The 20,284-nt window shown below is 51.5% G+C and overlaps 7 protein-coding genes across 7 annotated transcripts; 3 read left to right on the top strand and 4 right to left on the bottom strand.

Moving 5' to 3' along the window:
* Nucleotides 1-3,358: 3,358 nt before the first annotated feature.
* Nucleotides 3,359-5,159, bottom strand: MAA_10827 (FAD/FMN-containing dehydrogenase; the record flags this gene model as incomplete). Its single annotated transcript, XM_011412746.1, has 4 exons — nucleotides 3,359-4,135; nucleotides 4,209-4,693; nucleotides 4,748-4,783; nucleotides 4,847-5,159. The coding sequence occupies 4 exons, from the start codon at nucleotides 5,157-5,159 to the stop codon at nucleotides 3,359-3,361; spliced, it is 1,611 nt and encodes a 536-aa protein (XP_011411048.1).
* A 553-nt stretch (nucleotides 5,160-5,712) lies between these two features.
* Nucleotides 5,713-7,389, bottom strand: MAA_10826 (meiotic recombination protein DMC1; the record flags this gene model as incomplete). The annotated part of the gene is made up of 1 exon (XM_011412745.1): nucleotides 5,713-7,389. The coding sequence occupies one exon, from the start codon at nucleotides 7,387-7,389 to the stop codon at nucleotides 5,713-5,715; it is 1,677 nt and encodes a 558-aa protein (XP_011411047.1).
* A 754-nt stretch (nucleotides 7,390-8,143) lies between these two features.
* On the top strand, nucleotides 8,144-8,929 carry MAA_05518 (v-SNARE protein; the record flags this gene model as incomplete). The annotated part of the gene is made up of 2 exons (XM_007823516.1): nucleotides 8,144-8,146; nucleotides 8,204-8,929. The coding sequence occupies 2 exons, from the start codon at nucleotides 8,144-8,146 to the stop codon at nucleotides 8,927-8,929; spliced, it is 729 nt and encodes a 242-aa protein (XP_007821707.1).
* Nucleotides 8,930-9,126: 197 nt separating this feature from the next.
* MAA_05519 (thiamine pyrophosphokinase, eukaryotic) lies at nucleotides 9,127-10,058 on the bottom strand (the record flags this gene model as incomplete). The annotated part of the gene is made up of 3 exons (XM_007823517.1): nucleotides 9,127-9,708; nucleotides 9,771-9,841; nucleotides 9,926-10,058. The coding sequence occupies 3 exons, from the start codon at nucleotides 10,056-10,058 to the stop codon at nucleotides 9,127-9,129; spliced, it is 786 nt and encodes a 261-aa protein (XP_007821708.1).
* Nucleotides 10,059-10,737: 679 nt separating this feature from the next.
* Nucleotides 10,738-11,765, top strand: MAA_05520 (mitochondrial intermembrane space import and assembly protein; the record flags this gene model as incomplete). Its single annotated transcript, XM_007823518.1, has 3 exons — nucleotides 10,738-10,948; nucleotides 11,006-11,387; nucleotides 11,453-11,765. 3 exons carry the CDS (start codon nucleotides 10,738-10,740, stop codon nucleotides 11,763-11,765), a joined length of 906 nt encoding a protein of 301 aa, XP_007821709.1.
* Nucleotides 11,766-12,230: 465 nt separating this feature from the next.
* Nucleotides 12,231-15,385, bottom strand: MAA_05522 (uncharacterized protein; the record flags this gene model as incomplete). The annotated part of the gene is made up of 5 exons (XM_007823520.2): nucleotides 12,231-12,701; nucleotides 12,799-12,848; nucleotides 12,927-13,161; nucleotides 14,175-14,927; nucleotides 15,011-15,385. 5 exons carry the CDS (start codon nucleotides 15,383-15,385, stop codon nucleotides 12,231-12,233), a joined length of 1,884 nt encoding a protein of 627 aa, XP_007821711.2.
* Nucleotides 15,386-18,253: 2,868 nt separating this feature from the next.
* On the top strand, nucleotides 18,254-20,118 carry MAA_05523 (general substrate transporter; the record flags this gene model as incomplete). Its single annotated transcript, XM_007823521.1, has 3 exons — nucleotides 18,254-18,456; nucleotides 18,517-18,804; nucleotides 18,858-20,118. The coding sequence occupies 3 exons, from the start codon at nucleotides 18,254-18,256 to the stop codon at nucleotides 20,116-20,118; spliced, it is 1,752 nt and encodes a 583-aa protein (XP_007821712.1).
* Nucleotides 20,119-20,284: the final 166 nt, after the last annotated feature.

The raw sequence follows: 20,284 nt of genomic DNA, 5'->3' as shown, positions 1-20,284 counted from the left end.
GAGATTTACTCCATATTATTCATATGACGAGGCAGAGTCAAGCACGCCATGCCTCGAACAATGGATCTCGCGCAAGAATCTCCCATCGGCTAAAAAAAAAAAAAAAAAAAGTTGGCGAGGCGTCGCAATTGTCCCCAAGGCAAAAATTCTAGTTCTCGCCCTGACGTCGTCATGCGCAGCTCTCATCAGCGCCTCATTTTGCCTTCGCAGCAGCCACCGGCAAGAAATTCTTTTCGGTCTTCTCTGCCACCAAGTTCCCTACCAGTTGACCCTTCATCTCCCTCCCTCCCCGCCTCTCTCCCAGGTGGAGGCTGCCGGTCTTGTGGGGAACGGAGTCCACGAACCACACAGCCCTTTGTCCAGTTCGTAGGGGCGGCGTTGGGTATCTGGTGGCGCTGGCGAGCCCCTGTACGTTTTGAAGATTCGCCGAACTTTAGCACTTACACAGGAAGATGCGTATCGTATTTGAAGCCTTCTCGCAATAGCGGGTGAGTGTTGACCGAGATCTGCTCCGGGATCTCACAATGGCAGAGACAAATTGGAAGCACACGATTGAGTGGCTATTACTTCGTAAAGTGAGGCTTGTACCGATACGACAAAAGCATGATTCCGGTTCTGGTCGGGACCATTTTTGGGTTTCTTCCCGTAACTGAATCGTCCAAGACAAGCGCATTTGACCTGTGGGGTGTCGCCTTAGATGTAACCTGTCGGCATGAAACCACCGTTTACGGTATAGTAGATGTGAAGGCTCGCAACGCTCTTCTCCGGCTACTTCCCCGCAAGTCGCGTCGCACGCGCGCGCTGACAGGGTGGCTCGGCAGAGGAATGATAGGCCATTCGAGAACCAATCCACCCGTAGCGAGAAGCGACTTGGTAGCTAGTGAAAATTCAAACACGAAGGATGATCTTGAAAGTATCGGAAAGCTTGAGGCTCATTTTGGCACTACTAGTACGAGACACTAGTAGTAGTTCAAGTTTGGTTCTTGAGTTAATGACCTCATCCTTCGCGATGTAGAGACGCAATGTTGACCAAACTTTTACGTCAAAGTTTGTGGGTTGTATCTGGGGTTAGCTCTGGGGTTTCTATTTTAATATGGGGAACTGGAGGCCCTTCAACTCCCTAAACGATGGGTTGATCCGCGGGGGATCACTAAACCAAAGGGAAACTCAATGCGGAGGTGTGGGTGGCTACAGGAGGACCACATGACTATTGTCGGGCAGATAAAGATTCAGGTCTTAGTCGGTATGCGGATTTGAATTGCCCTAGGGTTAATGTTTGTCTTTGATCCTCGTCCTTAACGATGCTTTCTCATACCAACCCTCGTTCAACGGATATGAAACTGCGACGAGAAAGCTTCAGTGCGGATATTTGCCTTTTGCTATTATTAGCAGTATAGTCGGAGCTCAAAGGCTTTCCAGGGAATCGAGCATCGCGGCCTAGAGTAGAATATCCGCCGTGGCATATCCGCGAAGACGACGCTGGTCAGGCCAAACATTAAGGAGAGCGGGCAGCATCGGATAAGGAAGGAAGCGAGACATCCTTGCCAAATGCTGTTAATTTTTTTGCCCTGCTGTAATAAACAAGCTGGCCATATTGGAGGGTGAAAGTCGACCATGACTGGTTCGCAAAGAGGACCAGACAGGTTTGAATCTTTGTGCGTTTGACTGCTCAACACTGCACGGGGGCTGACAGATTCAATGCTGCCGTCTGCTCCTGCCGCAAATGTGGCTAGGTCAGCCGCATTACACGGACGGCAGGCACGGCCGACGCCCAGTCAGGCGAAGACAAGCGCCCAACAGAACGACAAGGTGAAGTGTCCATGTGGACAACATCCCAGGTGCCATCATCAATCGATCCCATCCATCACGTCTTGGGCTTGGTGCTTGGCCACTCACCTGCACTCTGGTCAATCATGGTCCAGCTCCCCTCTCCTGCGCACGGTACCTTGACAAATTGAGCATCTCCCACACATGGGCTCGGTTGGCAGTAGTACGTACCAGCCGAGGCCTCAGCTGGCGCATGTTACGGATGTGTTTGCTCGTCGATGCGAGACGCTGACGGAGGATGGAACAAAGAACAGAGCCTCAAAGTGTCTCTAGCATCACAACACGACGCGCCTCGTCGCCATCGTCGGGCTCAAATCATACGTTTCAACAAACGATCTTGTGGCTGCCACTCGCTCGGTCGAGATTGGCCTCATCCGCTACGACCGACCGACAGGGTTATCCCAGTGTGCCGCCGGTTCTCTGAATGATCTGCCAAAGCCTCTTTAGCCCCAAGACCCACTCCGGAACGCCAACACGCAATGCACGGAACAATTCTTGGAAATTTCTGTCTTCCTCAAAGAAGTGTCGAATCAGGGCTTGCACTATGGCGTTTTGGTCACCCAAAGAGCCATCATTCGACCCGGAACTTGGTTTTAACCACTCGGGCACATCACACGGCACCAAGATTGTATCCAAATCCGCTGGGAACCCATTTTGGCTAATATTTGCTGACGAGGCACACATCAATCAAGAGGGGCTGGTCGTCCGCGTCGGGAAGGTAGTTAATATTCGGCTGTGACTGGTCAAGAGGCATCAAGGATTTTGCTCACTCGTGCCCCTGGCAAGAGATATGGTTGATGACAATTACCTCGGCAAGTTGCATAAAATTGGCAAAGTCCATTCAATGACTCAAATCACAAGCCCAGTACTCCGTACATTTAATTAATAGTCAGCATTATCAAGAGTGGTGCTATTACAGCTCCGCTGTAAGCAACGTGCTTCAGTGGAATAATCGGTCCCTCCCATTTCCAAAAATCTAAGACCGACTAAAGTAGGTAGTAGTACATAGTTACAAGTGTTTACCCCAGCATGTTTCGGTTATTAGACGCCATCTCATGTGCCCGGTCGCATCTGCATGGTACCTTTGCCTGATATTAGCCGGCCATATGTACTACATCACAATGTGGCACACGCGTTTCATGGTATATGGGGAGGATTATGCTTAATTTAGCGGTGGAATCACAGACACATTGGTTCGGCTATAGACGGGGGTTCCAGATATTGTTGTCACCGGGCGTATCGCCTTCTTTGCGTACGAATGGCTGCTCGCCAAGATAGTATCAATCACGAGTGATGCTAAACCACTCATCCTCATCATGATAGCATTATGTAATGTGTACATGCCCCCTGCCCGCCTCTAATGTACTCAAAGCGTCGAATACCATCACTGAAGTAATAATGCCAAGTGTCAAACGCGGTTGGAGGTGACATCTCAAGAATTACCCAGCACCTCTGGCATCCCCCAGCTCCGTCATGTGGTTGCTGCTCTGCATTTTGTTGCGCTTTGGCTACGTGTCCCGCCTTGGCGGCTTCACCCGCTTCTAGGGAGAAACTTGACTTTAACGCCTGAGAGGACAAGAAGAAAATACGCCTCCTTGTCGGCGTCTGGTGGAATCGCCACCTCCACTTCAAACCTTCTAAAGAGGGTGGCAATGACCTTGAGCACGAGCAGCTCAGCCAGATTTCTTCCAGGACAGCTTCGAGAACCACCTCCCCAGCTCAGGCTATACTTGTCCATCATGCGGACCGATGCCGATGTTGCTGCAGCCGTTTCGTCTACAGTCTCGGCGCAGAGCCAGCGTCCAGGATCATATAAATCAGGGCTGGCGCCAAAGATGTCCTCCTTGCGATGTAGAGCAATGGCACTACAACCAACCGTGGTATTGGGTGGCACACTCAATCCATTGACGTGTAGTCCTGTGGATGGTGTCTTTCGGGGAAGCGACATGGGCACCACGGGGTAAAGTCGCATGGCTTCACGAATAGCAGCTTTAGTGTAAGTAAATCGGTTACTTGAAGCATATACGAGCGCGCCATCTGCTTCAGCTGTGCGTTGTTCAAGAAATACTTGCTTCTGAACATTATTGTGAGAGGCGATCATGGCCACAGAAGCCGTCAATGTCGACGCAACGGTTTCGTGACCGGCTCCAAAGTTAGTGACGGCCATTTTCCGAAGATAAACCTCGTTGAACTCGGGTCTATCATTTCTAAGTTGAATCAGGTCGTTTAACAAATCAACTCGGTTATCCTTGGGTGTTCCTGGTTTAAGAGACGCTGTCAGACGGCGAACTATGTTCTTCACCACGCCCTGATAATCTTTCCGTCAGCTTTTCCACCAGTGAGGGCCTTCTCGCATCAACACATTCCGAGAAGGTACTTACAGGGAAGAAGGGCTTGAAGGTGGGTGGAGGCCGGTACGTTACTGCCCATAGGGACGCGAATGCCCTTCCAAGACTGGGAGACAACTGCTCCATCTTCTTCATTGTCGGAAACACTCCAAACAAGCACTTCCTTCGCCAGCCTTGGAAACTATGCGATAACGTCCCCCAATCTGTACCATCACGAAGTAGACCAGGCGACCATGATAAAACAGTCGCCCCGAGACACTCGACTGTAATAATATGCATCCATTCTTTCAGATCGATCTCCTTCCCTTCAAGCTCATTCAGTCGCTGCACTATCCTCTCTAGTGCTGCGGTGAGAGCATCTTCGTATTTCGCGACATTCGCGGCACTATAGACACGGCCAATTAAACGTCTCTGTAGACGGTAGCGTTTCATATTTCGCTCAGACAAGAGATCTAAGGTATCTTCAAAGTTTGCATTAAACTTCCAATCAATAGTTGGCCTGGTCAGTGCTGTTGCCACTGTGTCCCATTGTTAATGTCAGACAGCGGGACCAAAACAGCGCGTAGACCTACAGTAAAAGTCGGATTTTTCGAATCCTTTGCCGGTGCCTGTCAAAAAATGTGAGCTTCATCCGCGTGTAAAGGCCATCTTTGATGTAGTGCTGTACATACAGTATATCTGATCAAACGCTTCCGTCGTGTTAAACCACACTTCATTGGGGCCGACACGAACAATATCACCGTACTTTCTGTGCATTTCCAACCCTAACTGAGCCATTTTCCCTTTAGCTATCTGTCGAGCATACCAAAAGTTGGAGATAGCTGCCCATTTGGGACCCGGCACCTTGGCCAGCGGGTGAAGAGTGAGGCGGTAGAGGACAATATGAAGTGTAACCACAATGATGCCCAAGACAGCAAGTGACATAGCACGCCAAATCAGACCGGCAAAGGCGGCGGACACGGCTAGTACGTATTCAAGTTCCATGATGGTTGAAGTGATGAAAGCGCTTGATCAATCACCACAGCTTGACGGTGTGAGAGGAGATGGGAAGAAGAAAAAGATCATGGCGAAGCCGTTTTGGTTCGGAGTGGTGGGGACAAAGAACAGCGTGTGAGCGTCTTGTGAATAGGATAGCACCAATAGAAGGTCAACGATATGCAGACGTGCACTGCTGTTGTGCTCACTTAATTGACGACTATTGTCGCGACGATTCTGCTGGCACCTAGAAGTTGAGATGGTGAAAAATGAGTGGGACAAACGCTTGAGCACTTGAGGCAGTCGCAGTGAGTGGGTCTTGGCCTATGATCGGATCCCCCACGCAGCAATTGTTTGTCTCCAACAACAATGTTTGTTTGTTTCTTAAGCTATGAATATTTTTAATGAATACTGGCGAAATTGACACCCCCTTCTCTCCAATGATGCAACATTTGAAGTCGCAAATGCCAAAAGACGTGTATGTGATGACGCCTCTGTTACCGAGCTACGCTATGCAATCTCTTCAAAAATGCAAATGCCTAGTCTCGACTCTCAACACCGACTATGCGTTTCTCAAATCTCGGTTTCTGGTATCCTCCGCTGGTCGCGGTTCATCAACTACCAGGAGCCCTTGTTGATGCCTTTCTTTTGTCTTCAGCTTGCTCGTCTGAGTCTTCTCCTTGGCCTCCGCTCTCCATTTCATGCCAAATTGAAGAATGAGCAAGAGCGGAATGACACCGACGAAATAGAGCCCCCCGATAAGAGTAAAGGCTGGCCCAGCCCCAATGGCGTCAATCATGGGGATAATCGCAGCGCTTGCTCCCGCTCCAACTAAGCATCGAGTGAGGTTGTTGGCAGCAGTGGCAGTTCCGGCCCGACCTGGGTGGACATCGACAAGCAGTATGTTTGTCGTATTATTATAGCCAATCATCCCAATTCCCAGAAAGAAGCTGATCACACACGGTACAGCAACATGAGTGGCGGCATGCATCGCCCATCCCCAGCCTATTATGCTCACCGCACCAAGGCACAACAGTGGGAGGCCAATTTCCAGACGTGCTTGCTCAATCGGGAAGTTGGACAGGTCATTTTGTCGACTTTGATCGTAGGGGATGCCGGATTGGATGCAATGTCGTTTGAAGTTCCAGTTGATGGACGGACCGACAATACTGGCAGCACCAATGGAACCAAGCGCCAACGGAAGATACATCAGACCAACCTGTACCTCGTTGTATCCATAACGCTTCGAAAAGAGACTAGGCATTGCCGTTGCTATACAATAGAAACCAGCGAATACAATACTGCTGGTCCAAAGCAGCAACCCGGTCTCCCTCTCAAACAGAAGAAACAGCGAGCCCAGAACATTTGGTGGTTTGAACTTGAATCTATTCCCCGACTTGCTGGCGCTGCTTGAATTTGATGTCGAATTTGACAGTCCGTTTCGTCGTCTCGCCTTCTTTTCGCGCCGAAGGTGTAGGGACTGCCATACGGACCGGTACATTGGAGGTGGAGTTAGAGAACCATCGCCCACGATCCGGCGGCAAGTCTCTGGAAAAAAGAAAATAATGAGAACCAGGGTTATGCCAGAGAAAATCGCCAGAAACCAGAATATTGCTCTCCAGCCGAGGTACTGAGAAAGGAGGCCACCAATAATTGGTCCTAGTGAGGGAGCCAACACGGTCGGAATCACCGTGAATCCGACATACTGTCCTCTCTCGGCACTTGTAACTACATCAGCGACCACTGCAGTACAGAGTGCCACCGTGCTACTTGACCCAGCTGACTGAAGGCATCTCAACCCCAGCAATGCACTATACCCAGGGGCAAGAGCCAGGCCAATGTTTGCGGCAACATAAATAATGAAGCATACAACGTAGGCTGGTCGTCGACCTCCACTATCAGCCAGCGATCCAATGAACATGGGCGTTATGCCTTGAAATATCATATACGTTGTAATGGTTAGATTAATCTGCGTGTTTGTCACGCCCAGATCTCTCGACAGTTGCGTCAAGGCCGGCAAGTATATCTGTGCAGTAAGAGGCGAGAAGAACGCAGTGACTGCGGCCCCAAGGACAATGGCTCGTTTTTGCCATGGAGTGAAAACTGAGTAGGGTGGCCCGTCATTTTTTTGAGCGACAGCAAGCTGGTTTTCGATGTCGCTACTCGTGTTACCATTCGAGAAAGGCCGTGCTTCTTGCTGCCGGAGCGTCGATTGTCTTTTTGTATTCGAGTCGGCCATGTTGTAACTCGCACAAGGTCAAAAAACATGTTTGCCGTCATCCCAGTTGCTGAATGAGACGAATTCATTTAAGCAAGGCCCGCCAAAATTTTGCCTCAATTTACGGAAATAACATCAATCTCGGTAGTTTTCCGTGTGACAAACCGGGCCAACGCCGTTGACGGAACGGCGCAATGGGCCTTCGGGGCCGTATCGGTGCCGATCTCGGCAAATTTGTTTATTTTGCCCTGCAAGCCCCTCTCAATCGGCATTACTACCTCACTATGAATTAATATTCGTTTGCAATATGATTTTAGTGTCCAAGATCGGCGCTCATGACCAACCTTCTATGAGGTGGCGGGCTTTGCTTCGGCATCCGCCGTTGTGGCTGCCGATTGACTAGGGTCCCCATCCCATTCTTCAATAACCTGCCAAATTGACGTCGTGGACGAATGGATGAGCTTCACGGCTTCACCATGTCGTTGTATGGTGTAGCGTGCAATGACATCCTCTTTCATACTGAGACAGTCAAGGATAAAATCAAGTGCCCAAATGTTTTTGGGCATAATCTCTCGACCAGATTCTCCATACGTGGGCCAACAGACGGCTGTCCTAGTGGTTACCCCAGACGGGCCGTAGATGTTCCGATCCGGGACTCTGAACACAGTTGTAGTAGTACTTCCACGCATAAGCAACACGGTTTCCACGTGAAGATGCAAGGTAAGCTGCGAAGGGCAAGCTGGCCATTGCATAACAATATAGCAATTGTTGAATCATGGTATGCAATATTCGCCCTGGATCGTATTGTGATGCCTCTGACTCCGAATTTTCACAGAACGTGCAGTACAACTCTGCCTTGAGGCAGAGTAAATCGATCCGCAGCGAGCTCGACACGCTGAATGCCAAAGGGTCTCCCACTCCAGGTGAGATTGGCAATGTATCGGCGTCGGTGTCATCATTCACGAAGACTATCGACGAATATCACCGCCTTGCACGCCAAGAAATCGTTCCCAAGAAACAAGAAGAAGCTTTCGAGCGCGTCAAACGATTTCGAGAGGATCTTTCCGACTTCCGGTCCCAAATTGACGGACTGAAGAAATCCAGAGACGAGGCCCAATACCAGAACAACGGAAGAGAGCTACTAGGAAGACGGCCTTACAATGCCACCCCTGAGAACCCATACGCAGGCACACCAACAAACACGAACTCTTCCTTTCACCCTCGACATACGTCGACGGCAGGCGCGCCCTTAACGACGGGATCTGGAGACGAGGCCCGCGAGGCACATGCTTTCCGGGAGCAAGCCTTCTTCCAGCAGACGCACTCTGCCCTAGATGATTACATTGCGAGAGGTCAGGCTGTACTCGGCAATCTCGGTGAGCAGAGGGAGAGGCTCAAGAATACGCAGAAGAGGCTATACAGTGTTGGGACCACCTTGGGCATCAGCGGAGATACCATTCGCATGGTAGAGAAACGAGCGCGGGAAGATAAATGGCTATTCTTGGGCGGGGTCGTCGTTTTCTTCGCATTCTGCTGGCTAGTATTGCACTACCTACGGTGATGGAATGCGCAGCAGCACGTGGTATCCGACAGGGAACATAAGCATGGCGTCTTGGGGTCATTGGGTTGGCGAACAATTAAAGTCTTGCTTTGGGACTCGATTTTGTCTTTTTTTGCTGCTTATATTTTTTGTCAACCTTTCTCTTCTTTTCCTTTTTTTTTTTCCTTTTTCCTCCTACATTTGAATTCTCCAGCCTTTCACGCCTCCTCTTCTCCCTCGACTGGGCGCAGTGCAACAGTGAACAGTACATCCTTCGTGGTATGAACTTCGACACACTTAGTGTGAGGCAGTACGTGATTACTGGTGCTGAGTTTTCCGCCTATTTTCGACTCCCAGTCAGTTACATCCCACTCCAACCCCTTGGTGGTAACCCGACTTGGCTCCTGCAAGGGGATAATCCCAACGTGCTTCCCAAACACCTCATCCTCGCCATCTTCCTTGACATGAATCATGTGCGTCCCGGATTTCAGTAAAAATGTCAAACTCGACCCAGATAAGAGATATATCCGGCCATTAGCGTACGCAGGGTCTGTCTGGTACAGGTACAGATGGTGGAGCTGGCTGAGGCCCTGGTCAACACGGCCGCCAATACCACCAAGTGCGACGATGTCAAGAGCACTTGGCTGGGTTTTCCGAATCCATGTGATGGCCTTTCCAAAATCAGACGACTCCTGGTCGGTGTCATGGATGACCTGCGCCGGGGTCGGTTGTGAGGAGTAGAAGTCTCTCACTGAGGAGCAGAGGGAGTCGAGGTCCCCAATGATGGCTTGCAGATTTGACTGGGGAGGTAGTTAGAATCACAATAGGCTCTTGTCCGTCGTAGAGCTATGAATTTACATACAAATTTCCCTTGAAAGGAGGAAAGTTGATGGAGCCGGTTGGCACCGCCATCGGCAGCGACTCTAACAGATGCTTTGACATTCCGATTAGTGAGATGGACGAAACTCCCCGTCAAAGCGAATCGCAACTAACAGGTCGAATATCACTAGCACATACAGTTCTTCCAGAGTCTGCGTAGAATAGCTCCATTCTTCAGAGGCTGGTTGAGGACCAGCAGCGCAAAATCCTGGAGACCGGCGTTATCTTCGAGGAGCTTGGCGGGGTGCCACTCGAACTGGGCGGTAGACATTTCGAGCTTCAACACCAAGCTTGGTACCACAGGAGGCTGCCTTGGATATGCGAACAAGGGGCCCGCTAGTTCTTCGAGATGAATCAAAATTCAATGGTTCTGCAGGCAGTGGCGATTGTGGCCGGCAGCTGGCCAAAGTCAGGTGCGTGATGCGTGGTTGATGTACGTCTCCCCAGATTAGGTTACGGAGGTGGAGCTGCGTGAACTGAATTGCCGTTTTAGGTGCAGACACTCCTCCAGCGGCGAGATGTGAATGTCACCTTCGAACTCCCAAAACCACGCAACGGTCTGTCTCTGGACACCAAAAGGTGACAATCGCCGCTTGACGTACAAGGGCACCCTAGGAAATCTTGCAGCGTCACACACATGTGGCAGCTGCACGTTCTGAGATCCATGTACCCTCAGTGCTGAGTGAGTGACTTCGGCTTTCAACAGTCTCTCGGTTAAACACCGGCCAGCTCCAACTGTGGTGTCTTGCGCAGGGGACTTGGCCGCAAACACTGGCGTTTAGGCCACTCAGTGTTTGCCGTTCTGCCTTGGCGCCTGGGCTCCACGGATAGACGGAAGACGGAGCGCTGACCAATCGAGCCAGCGCTGACGATGTTTTTTTGATGCTCGATTCCAGTCCTGTCGTCAGTTTTCTTCGACGCTTTTCAACTTTGTCGCAGCATTCGACAGCATGTATCGGGCTACAGTGCGGACTGCCTCACGACAGGCCTTGAGGAGCCTTCGCTCCCAGCCGTTTCAGAGCGCTCCCCGTCGATTTGCATCAACATCGACCCCTGCGTACAAGCCGCGAACGTGGAAGGGCTCGGCCGTGAGATGGGGTCTTGCGCTCGGCGCTGTGTACTATTACAACACCGGTTCCGTCTTTGCCGATGAAGCTACCGGTATGTCCAAGCAGCCAATACCGCGCATTACACTCGGGTCTAATTCTTTGTGTCTAGTCCAATCAATAGCAGCCCCTTCTGCCTTTACCGAGTCGGATGTGCCAACCGTCGATTCCGTTATTGAACAGAAGCGCAAGCAACTCAAGCCCACACCTGAGGAGCAGGCAAAGCCAATTGAAAAGCAGAATTCGACCCCGGAGACGCAGCCTAAGACCGAATCACAAAACACCGTCGTTGCCGCCGGATCGCCCGAAGCTCTCGAGGAAGAGGCTGGCCAAGAAGGCGCATTCAACCCTGAAACAGGCGAAATCAACTGGGACTGCCCATGCCTCGGGGGAATGGCACACGGCCCCTGTGGTGAGGAATTCAAGACCGCTTTCAGCTGCTTCGTCTACTCAACCGAAGAGCCCAAGGGCATGGACTGTATCGAGAAATTCCAGTACGTGGTTTTCAGAGGTGTTGATGGTTCAAGTAATGAGTGGGTACTAATTTCTTCACCTATAGGGGAATGCAGGACTGCTTCAAGAAGTACCCTGATATTTACGGCGCCGAGCTGTCCGACGATGGCGAAGAGGCTGCCGATGACCTACAGCAGGCCCCACGCGGCGAGCCACAAGAGAGTCCTGCTGCAATTGCCTCCAAGGACAACAGACCCGAGACAGACAATCTACCTGGCGTCAAGCCATTAGAGAATAACGGTGTCCCCAAGAAATGGGAAGACGCCACCGACGCAGACAAGGAGGACGCCAAACTTGAACAGCCCGGCGTGTTGGCTGAGGAGGAGAAGGAGAAGAAGAACGAAGAAAAGAAAGATTAAAGCTGCTCCCAGATCACTTGTAAAGCAAAGGCATGGGACAACTAGGCGTTTACAACTGTGGAAGGCATAATATGTACCATTTGACATGACTGCATGTCTGTATTATAAAAATGTACGAGATGAAAGAGATACATACTACGGGCCATGGAAATATAGACGGTTCATATATCTATCTACACTCCATGCGAAATTTCATGGTTGTCCGCAACACGGTCACCGCAGGGCCACTCATTCCCGACACTTGATTCTCGTCACGGAGCTGGTAGGCCAAAGCAAGGTGTACATCCGTAGCCACGCAATTACAACGCACCACGGTGCTGGTTTTACATAGCATTACTGATTGGAGTGGAAACTAGAGCAGAGACTAGCAGTAGGACTCATTGACCGTCAAGAACCAACGCCAAGAAACCACACGAAAAAAAAAAATGTGTAACCTGGTATCATGACCAAACACCACCGCCAAAATCAGGACGAGCCATTTTTCTTGCCCTTGTACAAGTACCGCCCAAAAACAGCCTCAACGGCACCCACACCGGCCAGGATTCCAACCCCGACACCGGCATTCTTCCAGGTCAGGTTGCCCTTCTCGTAGAGGCCCCAGGCGCGATAACCCAGGTAGGAGCTCACGCCAATGACAGCAGCGACATTCGTGATGACCAGGGCTCCGGCGCTGCCGTCGGACAGGCTCGAAAACTGCCTGACGAGCCACGAGTCGGCGTCGCGTGCCTTTTTTCCCGCCTTCTTCTTGGCCTGCTCGGCCTTGGCCTTGGCCGCTTCGACGTCGCGCTCCAGCCGCCCGGCCTGGGTTTCCGTCTGGACGTCCTGCTCGAGGAAGTCGGAGGGCACGGTGCGCACGCTAGGGACGTCGACGTCGATGAGGGAGGCTGTGGAGGCGGACTCGGTGGTGACGACCTCGGCGGGTCGGGGGGCGGCAGCCTGTGGTTATCGTGAGGTGTTAGGCAGTCGTTGAGATGATTTGGCGCGTGGTTCATGGTAAAGCATGGGGCAGAGGGGTTGTGACTGCGTTACTTACGTCCTCGGGGGACTGCTTGGGGCCACTGGCGGCTACGTCGGCGTAAGACACTGAGGATGACCGGTTTAGCTTGTATTACTTTGGGATTGACTGCACGTGCATGTGCATGTGCATGAGTAGCAACTCACTGTTTGTGTATGTGTAGGAGGGACGTAAGATGGGATTTGTAGAGCGATTGATCGAGATGGTGGTTGTCAGAGAGTGGCCAGAAGGGAGACGAAAGATGAGAAGAGAGGGTGGTGGGCAGATCAATGGCTTCATGTGATGCAGGCCAGGCCAAGCCAGGCCAGGAGCTTTGAAACCTGCGGTGCCCTGTTGACGTCTCTGTGCCGATGTATGACGTACTTTCATGGCACCACCAGCCTGACCCACTTGCAGCGTCAACGGTTGCTAGCAGGTCGGAGGGGGTCGAGGAAACGGTCCAGCTTACTTTACGATGACATTCCACGCTTCCACTTTCACTCGTCATTTAAAAGACCCGAGATGGATAAGGGTGCATATTTTCTTACTCAATTTTCATGAGCAGCCTCTAGAACTCCTGTGGATTACCCGCGTCTCTTGCTTCCCTTGCTTTCATGAGAGAGGGTATGCTCCACTTTGCAGCCCGTTTCTATTGTGAGAATCGAGATCAGATCGGACCGCCCAGAACCGGCCATTAACCACTCAACTCGTAACCCTCTTGAGAGAAATTTCGCCGACCCTGTGCGCGAGATGATATTAAGAACATGTTCAATTAATGGATACCCACAAGGACAAGGTAATAAATGGCCATGTGTGAGTAAGTACAACATTGTTCGTTACTTCCCTACATTACCCTAAACTGCCTTTGAAGATGCGAAAAGGTCCATTACACCATGTCTGACATAACATCATTACGCAGCCAAATGGATGACGACCAGGTCACCGGCTTGGAGAACAGCACGTAAATCTGGTATACCAGTGGCTCTCCTACCAAAGGAACACCGACTGCAATAACCGAATTATCGTTCGCCCAACTGAGCTGCCTGACCCCTGAGAATAAAATGCAAACAAAGCTCTCCCCCCAACTTCAAAAAACAAATGCACCCCAAGAACCCCTTGCTTTAATTCAACCATCAATCCAATCCTAACGCCTCATCAACGGGTATCACTTATCTAAACAAGCTCCTATCTGCCACTCCTGCCAGGGGTATCAATCCCACCAAAATCACCCGTGTCTCATGCATTCGGCATCCAGAAAACGGGCTTTGTCGCTGAAGCCCTCTCCTGAATCGGGAGTATTAACGCACTTTCCGGAATGTCTCATCAAGTTTCTTTATCCAGTGTTGTTTCACGCACCAGGGCATTTTGCAATACACCAGTGCTCTGCTTTCATTAACCAAAACCGTTTCCGCAACTCGTATTTGAAGGTCCATGTCCTCGCCTGCAAAATCCTTGAAGAACTGCTCCAGAGCTAGTTCGCACCATCGCGAGCTGCTTAAACATGTTGGCAATCCGTTTGGCTGCGAGTCTGCGGCTGTCGTCTGAGGAGTTGCCAGGGTCACTGGCGGTGGGAGCTGCACAGCAGTAGGCGAGTCGGACGATGATTCATGGTGAAGGCAGTTGCTCGAAGTCGACGTGACAACAGGCACAGCGTCACCGTGTATAGAGGTTCTTCGTTTCTTCTCGGGCGACGGGGCGTCTGCCGTAGCATTGCCCGACTTGGCGGCAGAAGGCGGCGGTGTTGCACCAAACGCGCCTTCAGTTTGAGGAGCGGGCATCACCCGTTTCTTTGCGTGGTTGGCCGACTCATCCGGAGGAGTGAGAGCGGAGGGCTGCGTCGGTGTAGTTCGTGGAGGGATCGTGGTAGAGCTTGGCTTCAGCTGAGTACCTGATGCTGTGGCGGAGCCAATTGGCGTTTGGCTCAAAGATGAGCGAGCAGGACCAGGGCTTTCAAGAGTATTTTGTCCAGATGCAGACTCTGGTTGAAGATTCAAAACGCCCGTCCCCGGCATATCTGACTCGTCGCCTGGTTGTCCATCTGTCCTACGACGAGGTTTCATTATCCTCTTTGGCGCACCACCAGACCCGATAACATCGGGGTACAGTATCTCCATGTACTCTTCATGATCAAACGGCCGACCCCTCAGAGCCCTCGACAGCGGTTCTCTCTAATCACCAGTCAGTGCCCGCACTCGACCGCATTTTGACATGGCAGCGCATCTCGGCGCATCGGACGTTCAGGATGACCAACCTCTATGTGCGCTCTCCAGGCCTCCTCAGTAGCCGTCACCGTCTTGGAGACGGGATTGTACATAAACTCGGGATCTTCGCGAAGCCCTCGCCATAGTCGAAACCGCTTCCGCGCATTGTCGCTTTTGTTGATCAGGTGGCTCTTGGCAGGATACGCGCCGTGGCTGTCCTGCAGGGCTAGAGCAGCGCGGTCCCACGCCTCCGCTTTGAAACTGCTGTTCTCGCGCAAGCCCAGCTGGACGCTTTCGCAAAGACTGCGAAAAAAAGTCGTCTCGTATGCGGGCGTCCAACTGAACCTCGGCGCACGGCGGTCACGGTCAACTTTGGACGACCCCTGCCCGTCGGGGCCGAGCATGTCGACGTCGTCCTCGGACATGGTGCGCAAAAGTCTGAGATTGCTTGGACCTCGATCCGACAATCCTCCAGTCTGTTATCTGTCCAGGCTACAGCGCCAGTGATCAGCAACCGCAGCGCTGCATCAACACGGCGGTGGCCTGCAAGCTTTTGGTGCGAACGGAACAAGAGCGCCCAGCAACGACGGTTAGACGCACCCTTGGAAGCGACCTGCCGATTACGGCTCTGGTTCGGGATAGTGGGGTGATGATCACGTGTGCGACCCCACATTCGGCAGAGTTGGGGGGGCTGGGCCGTACAACGGGGGGAAAGCCGAAAGCCACCGCACAACCGGCCGGAAAAGTTTTTCTATTATTATACCGACATGATTCTTCAACATCCATTGGGCGGATGGTTTAGTGGTATAATACTCCCTTAGCAAGTTTCCATCTGATGGATTCTGATCTGGGAGTGGTCCGGGGTTCGATTCCCCGTTCGTCCATGTTAGGTGGTTAGAATCCACCATTATACCTTCATTTTTGCTGATGTTGTTAAATCTCCGACAGAACGAAGGGTTTATTTTTTACTTGGAGTATTCGGAAATGGTCTCGGCGTTTCACGCCAGCTTCGTTCCTTCCTCCCTTCTTTTTATCGGCTGCGAATTGCATTACCGACAAACTTTTCACTGGCGCAAACCAGATAAGCTGACCACATTGGTCTAGGGTTAGGGTAAGTCACTAACCCTAGAAACCCCAACCCTAGGGAGCGCGACTTGCGGCCCTTGGCTCAGACACACCTCCCTAAATTTAGACGCGACCTCGCAGAGAAATTCCCCCAACTTGCAGTACGTATTTCTCATGCACATCACCAACAATGTCCTAAGCATGCTGGGCGTCGGCGCCAACCTCTTCCATAATCTCCATGATCGATGCTACAATGCAAGTCTGGGAAGCTGTCGAGGACGAAGCCGGTCTCACCAAGGATTGCGGGAAATCGGCCGTCGAAATTCCTCTCGTCTCCGAGTTCCTTGAAGATGCGGAAATGTACCTCGCGGACGTATCGGACGAGCCTGTAAAATCTTCCTTTTACATTACTCTAGAGGATTGCACAGTTCAAGCTACATTGCTAAAGTGATTAATCGCTAGCCATCTTGGAGCTCAACCTAGAGCACATTTCTGAAACTGTGAAAGCTTGCATCACATTCAAACTGGACGAGCCCGATAGTCGCCGCAGCTATGGAGAAATGCCGTGGTGCAAGGCAGAAATTGAGCTTACTGAAACGTCCGAGGAAACGTACTTGTAGTTAAGCTTCGTAAGCCAGGAGCCCCAAGGCGTGAGCCCGAACGAGGCATCGAGCACCATTCAAGATTTACCTTCAGGCTTGTATCATCTTTATCATCGGACATTCAGTCAGTGTACCTGACCTTCGCAGGCCACTCGGGCTCGGTCAAGATCATAGCATTCTCGCTAGACGGCAAGACAATCTTGTCAGGATTGAATAACAGAACGATCAAGTCACTGGACGCTAATAAAGCCTTGAAGACGTCGACATTACTGGGCGGCACACGTAGTAGTGGTCGCAAATTCCACCATGGGCAAGAAGTCTACGGTCTAAAAATGGTCGAGTCCTTGAAATTCTTCATAGGCGGCTGACACCTAGCAACGAATATCGGTTTTACTACTATCGAAAGCACAATAAACACGAATTCTCTGTATCAGCAATCGGTGGATTCTGTATGAAGCGGTGCCGGTGCTTCTTTTACCGCCAGATGTCGAGTCACTATGTTATGATACTAGCGGCGATCAACAAACCATTAACTTTGGCAATGGTTGAGTTTTTACATTTGACCTTGATCGTATCACCCCAAACTCAATGCTCAGAGCCTCGGCATAGTCAGATTTCATGAGCAGCCAGCTGGTCTAGCCATCCGACATTGCATGTATAACTCATAACGCCGACGGCGTGCCAAACACCTATTAAAAAAGCTAGGCCACCGCGCATGACAGCGCCACATGCGGCGGTGACGAATACATTAAAGTTTTTGAGCCGTAATATGGAAGTCCTGAAAGAACTGCCTGCTCTGTCAGGAAATTTTGGACGCCTTGGAGCCTATTGCCCGATATTCTGGCCAAGGAATGACCAGACTATCAAAAGCATCCAGCCATCGCAAAAGAAGACGCATTCCAGCCAAAGCAGGCGTTCCGACGGAAATTTCCTCATGCAGGTTCAATAGGCGGGCGTGACCCAAAGAAAATCGCTCATGTTGGTTGTTGGACATGACCATGTCTCTTTTTTTTACTCTCCACCACGACGCAACTAGCGATATCGAAAGATCCAGACACACCCTGATATGCACCCAGTGGATGGATCCTACAGGGGCCCTGGGCCTATTCGACCGAGCCGCTGGGGATGAGCTCTAGTGGGGATTTGCGGGAGAAAAAAAAAATTGAAATCTTATCAGATCATCAGATAACCGCTTGATTCGACGTGGGCCACTTGCTCGCAACCAAGGGAGGATCATGGCCGGGATCTACAACCCTGATTTTCTGTCGCCATGACCTTGATGATACCCACTTCTTAGGGCCAGGTTTGTCTGTGTATACCCTGCAATATCTAGCAAGACACGGGCAATGGGCTCCATTCACGTCGCAAAGACGGTGTCACTTCGGTGGTGGGTGAGATGGCAGCAGGCGAGCCAAGGGTCAATCCAATGCCGTCTACCGAATCCCCACTGAACATGACGTTGGACGAGGCATTCGGGTTTTTATAAAGAGTAAAGTGATTTCTGCTGCGCCGGGCCCCTTGCATCTCCTACCTTTGCCCTCGATTCTGTACCGTACACATAGTAGAGTTTCCCAAGTCTGAAAACAGGGTGGCCAGAGCCTGCCAAAGGACTGAATTCATCTCAAGATGGGACTCGTCTCCAAAGCGCAGCCGGCAGAGATGGCCGTCTCGGCGAATCCTGAAAAGCCAGAAAGCAATGTCTGTGACTCCGAGTCCACGGACGCAACTGGCAACCGCCTCAACAGGGGAAAGGTACAGTCTGGCGTCGCTCGCATCGAGGCCACCACCAAGATCTGGTCCAAGTCGCACCTCATCACCGCCTATGTCATGTAAGTGCCAGACGCACCGAGTGTCCTCGGGAGGGAGACGGGAAAGCTAACGGCAGCCAGGATCTGGTTTCTCTACTTTGTCAAGTCCATTGAGGAAGTGGTCGTCTTCAGCATGGATCCATTCGTCACCAGCGCCTTCAACAAACACTCTATTACTCCTGCGATTCAGATTGTGGCCATCATCATCGGCGGCCTGAGCTACATCCCCCTCGCCAAGATTCTGGATACTTGGGGCCGACCGCAGGGCCTGACCCTGACCGTCTTCATCTGGGTCATTGGCCTGATCATGATGGCGGCTTGCAATAACGTGGAAACGTTTGCTGCTGCCAAAGTCTTCAACGCTGTTGGGTAGGTGGAGGAAGCACTTGTATGCTAACACGCGTTGTTGAATTTGCTAACAGAGAGTTCAGTTCCCAGGGCGTCTCGTATTGTGTCACCATCTTCATTGCCGATACGTCGTCGCTTCTCAACCGGCCGCTCATGCTTGCCTTTGCCACCTCGCCGTACATCGTCACGACCTGGGTTGGCGGCCCGGTCACTGAAAGTGTGCTCGCGGGTCCTGGATGGCGATGGGGGTTTGGCATCTGGACCATTATCACCCCCGTTGTGATCTTGCCTCTGTCGTTCCTGTTCCTCTACAACGACAGAAAAGCCGTCAAGGCCGGCCTCATTGAGAAACGCACTGGCTGGATTACCCTCCGGGACGTGTGGGACTACGTTATTGCTGTGGATTTGGCTGGAATCATGTTGCTCGCGGGTGGCATGGCGCTCTTTCTTCTGCCCTTTAGCATCTGGTCCTATCAGGCGGAGCAGTGGCGCTCTCCGTTGATTATTTGCATGCTGGTCTTTGGCGCCGTCCTGCTCGTCGCCTTTGTCCTGTGGGAGAAGTTCCTCGCCCCCGTCAGCTTCATCCCCTATGAGCTGCTGCTGGACCGCACCGTCTTTTCCGCCGGCGTGAGCTTCGTCTTCATCTACGCCAGTGGCTCTATATGGAGAGGCTACTTCTACTCCATGCTTCTTGTCGTTTGGGATACTGGCATCACCAAGGCCACGTATATCAGCAACATTTACCGTGTTGGGTCCTGCTTCGCATCTGTCATTATTGGCCTCATTGTCCACAAGGTCGGAAAGTTCAAGTGGGTTTCTACGTATTACGCGCTGCCTCTTACTATCCTGGGGGTCGGCCTCATGATCAAGTTCCGGCAGGCCTCGGAGGACATTGGATACGTGATCATGACGCAGATTTTTGTTGCGTTTGCCGGAGGACCCATGGTTGTCGCTGGTGAGATGGCCATGATGGCGCCGTCCGACCATCAGCATGTGGCTGTCATCATGGCCATGCTCAACCTCTTCTGCAGCATCGGGTCTGCCGTCGGCAGCACCATATCGTCGGCCATCTGGACTGGAACTTTCCGAGACGAGCTGATCAACAACCTGCCCCCTGGGTCTCCCATTGATGAGATTTACGGACAGGTCAGGAAGCAAGCTTCATACCCTGTGGGATCTGAGATGAGAAATGGAATCTCTGCCGCCTATTCTCAGACTCAGCGGTATATGCTCATCACAAGTGTATGCTTGCTCGTGGTTGGATGGGGCTGCACCTGGCTGTGGAGGGACATTAAGCTTAGCAAGATCAAACAGGTGTCTGGGACCGTCGTCTAAGGTTTGTGTATTTTTGCTGAAGGGAAACCGAATAAATGCATGTTGTCTTGACAAGGGAATCCTGCAGAGTTGTATACTTTTGCTTATAATCTAGTACATAAACTCAACTTTGTCCTATAACTTGGCGCGAGTACGAAATTTCAAAATGTGCCTGATGAACCCCATG

The sequence above is a fragment of the Metarhizium robertsii genome (assembly GCF_000187425.2).
Source record: "Metarhizium robertsii ARSEF 23 chromosome Unknown MAA_Scf_2, whole genome shotgun sequence".
NCBI lineage: Eukaryota > Fungi > Ascomycota > Sordariomycetes > Hypocreales > Clavicipitaceae > Metarhizium > Metarhizium robertsii.
The sequence above is the reverse complement of the archived record's forward strand: the minus strand, read 5'-3'. Positions and strand labels throughout refer to the sequence as shown.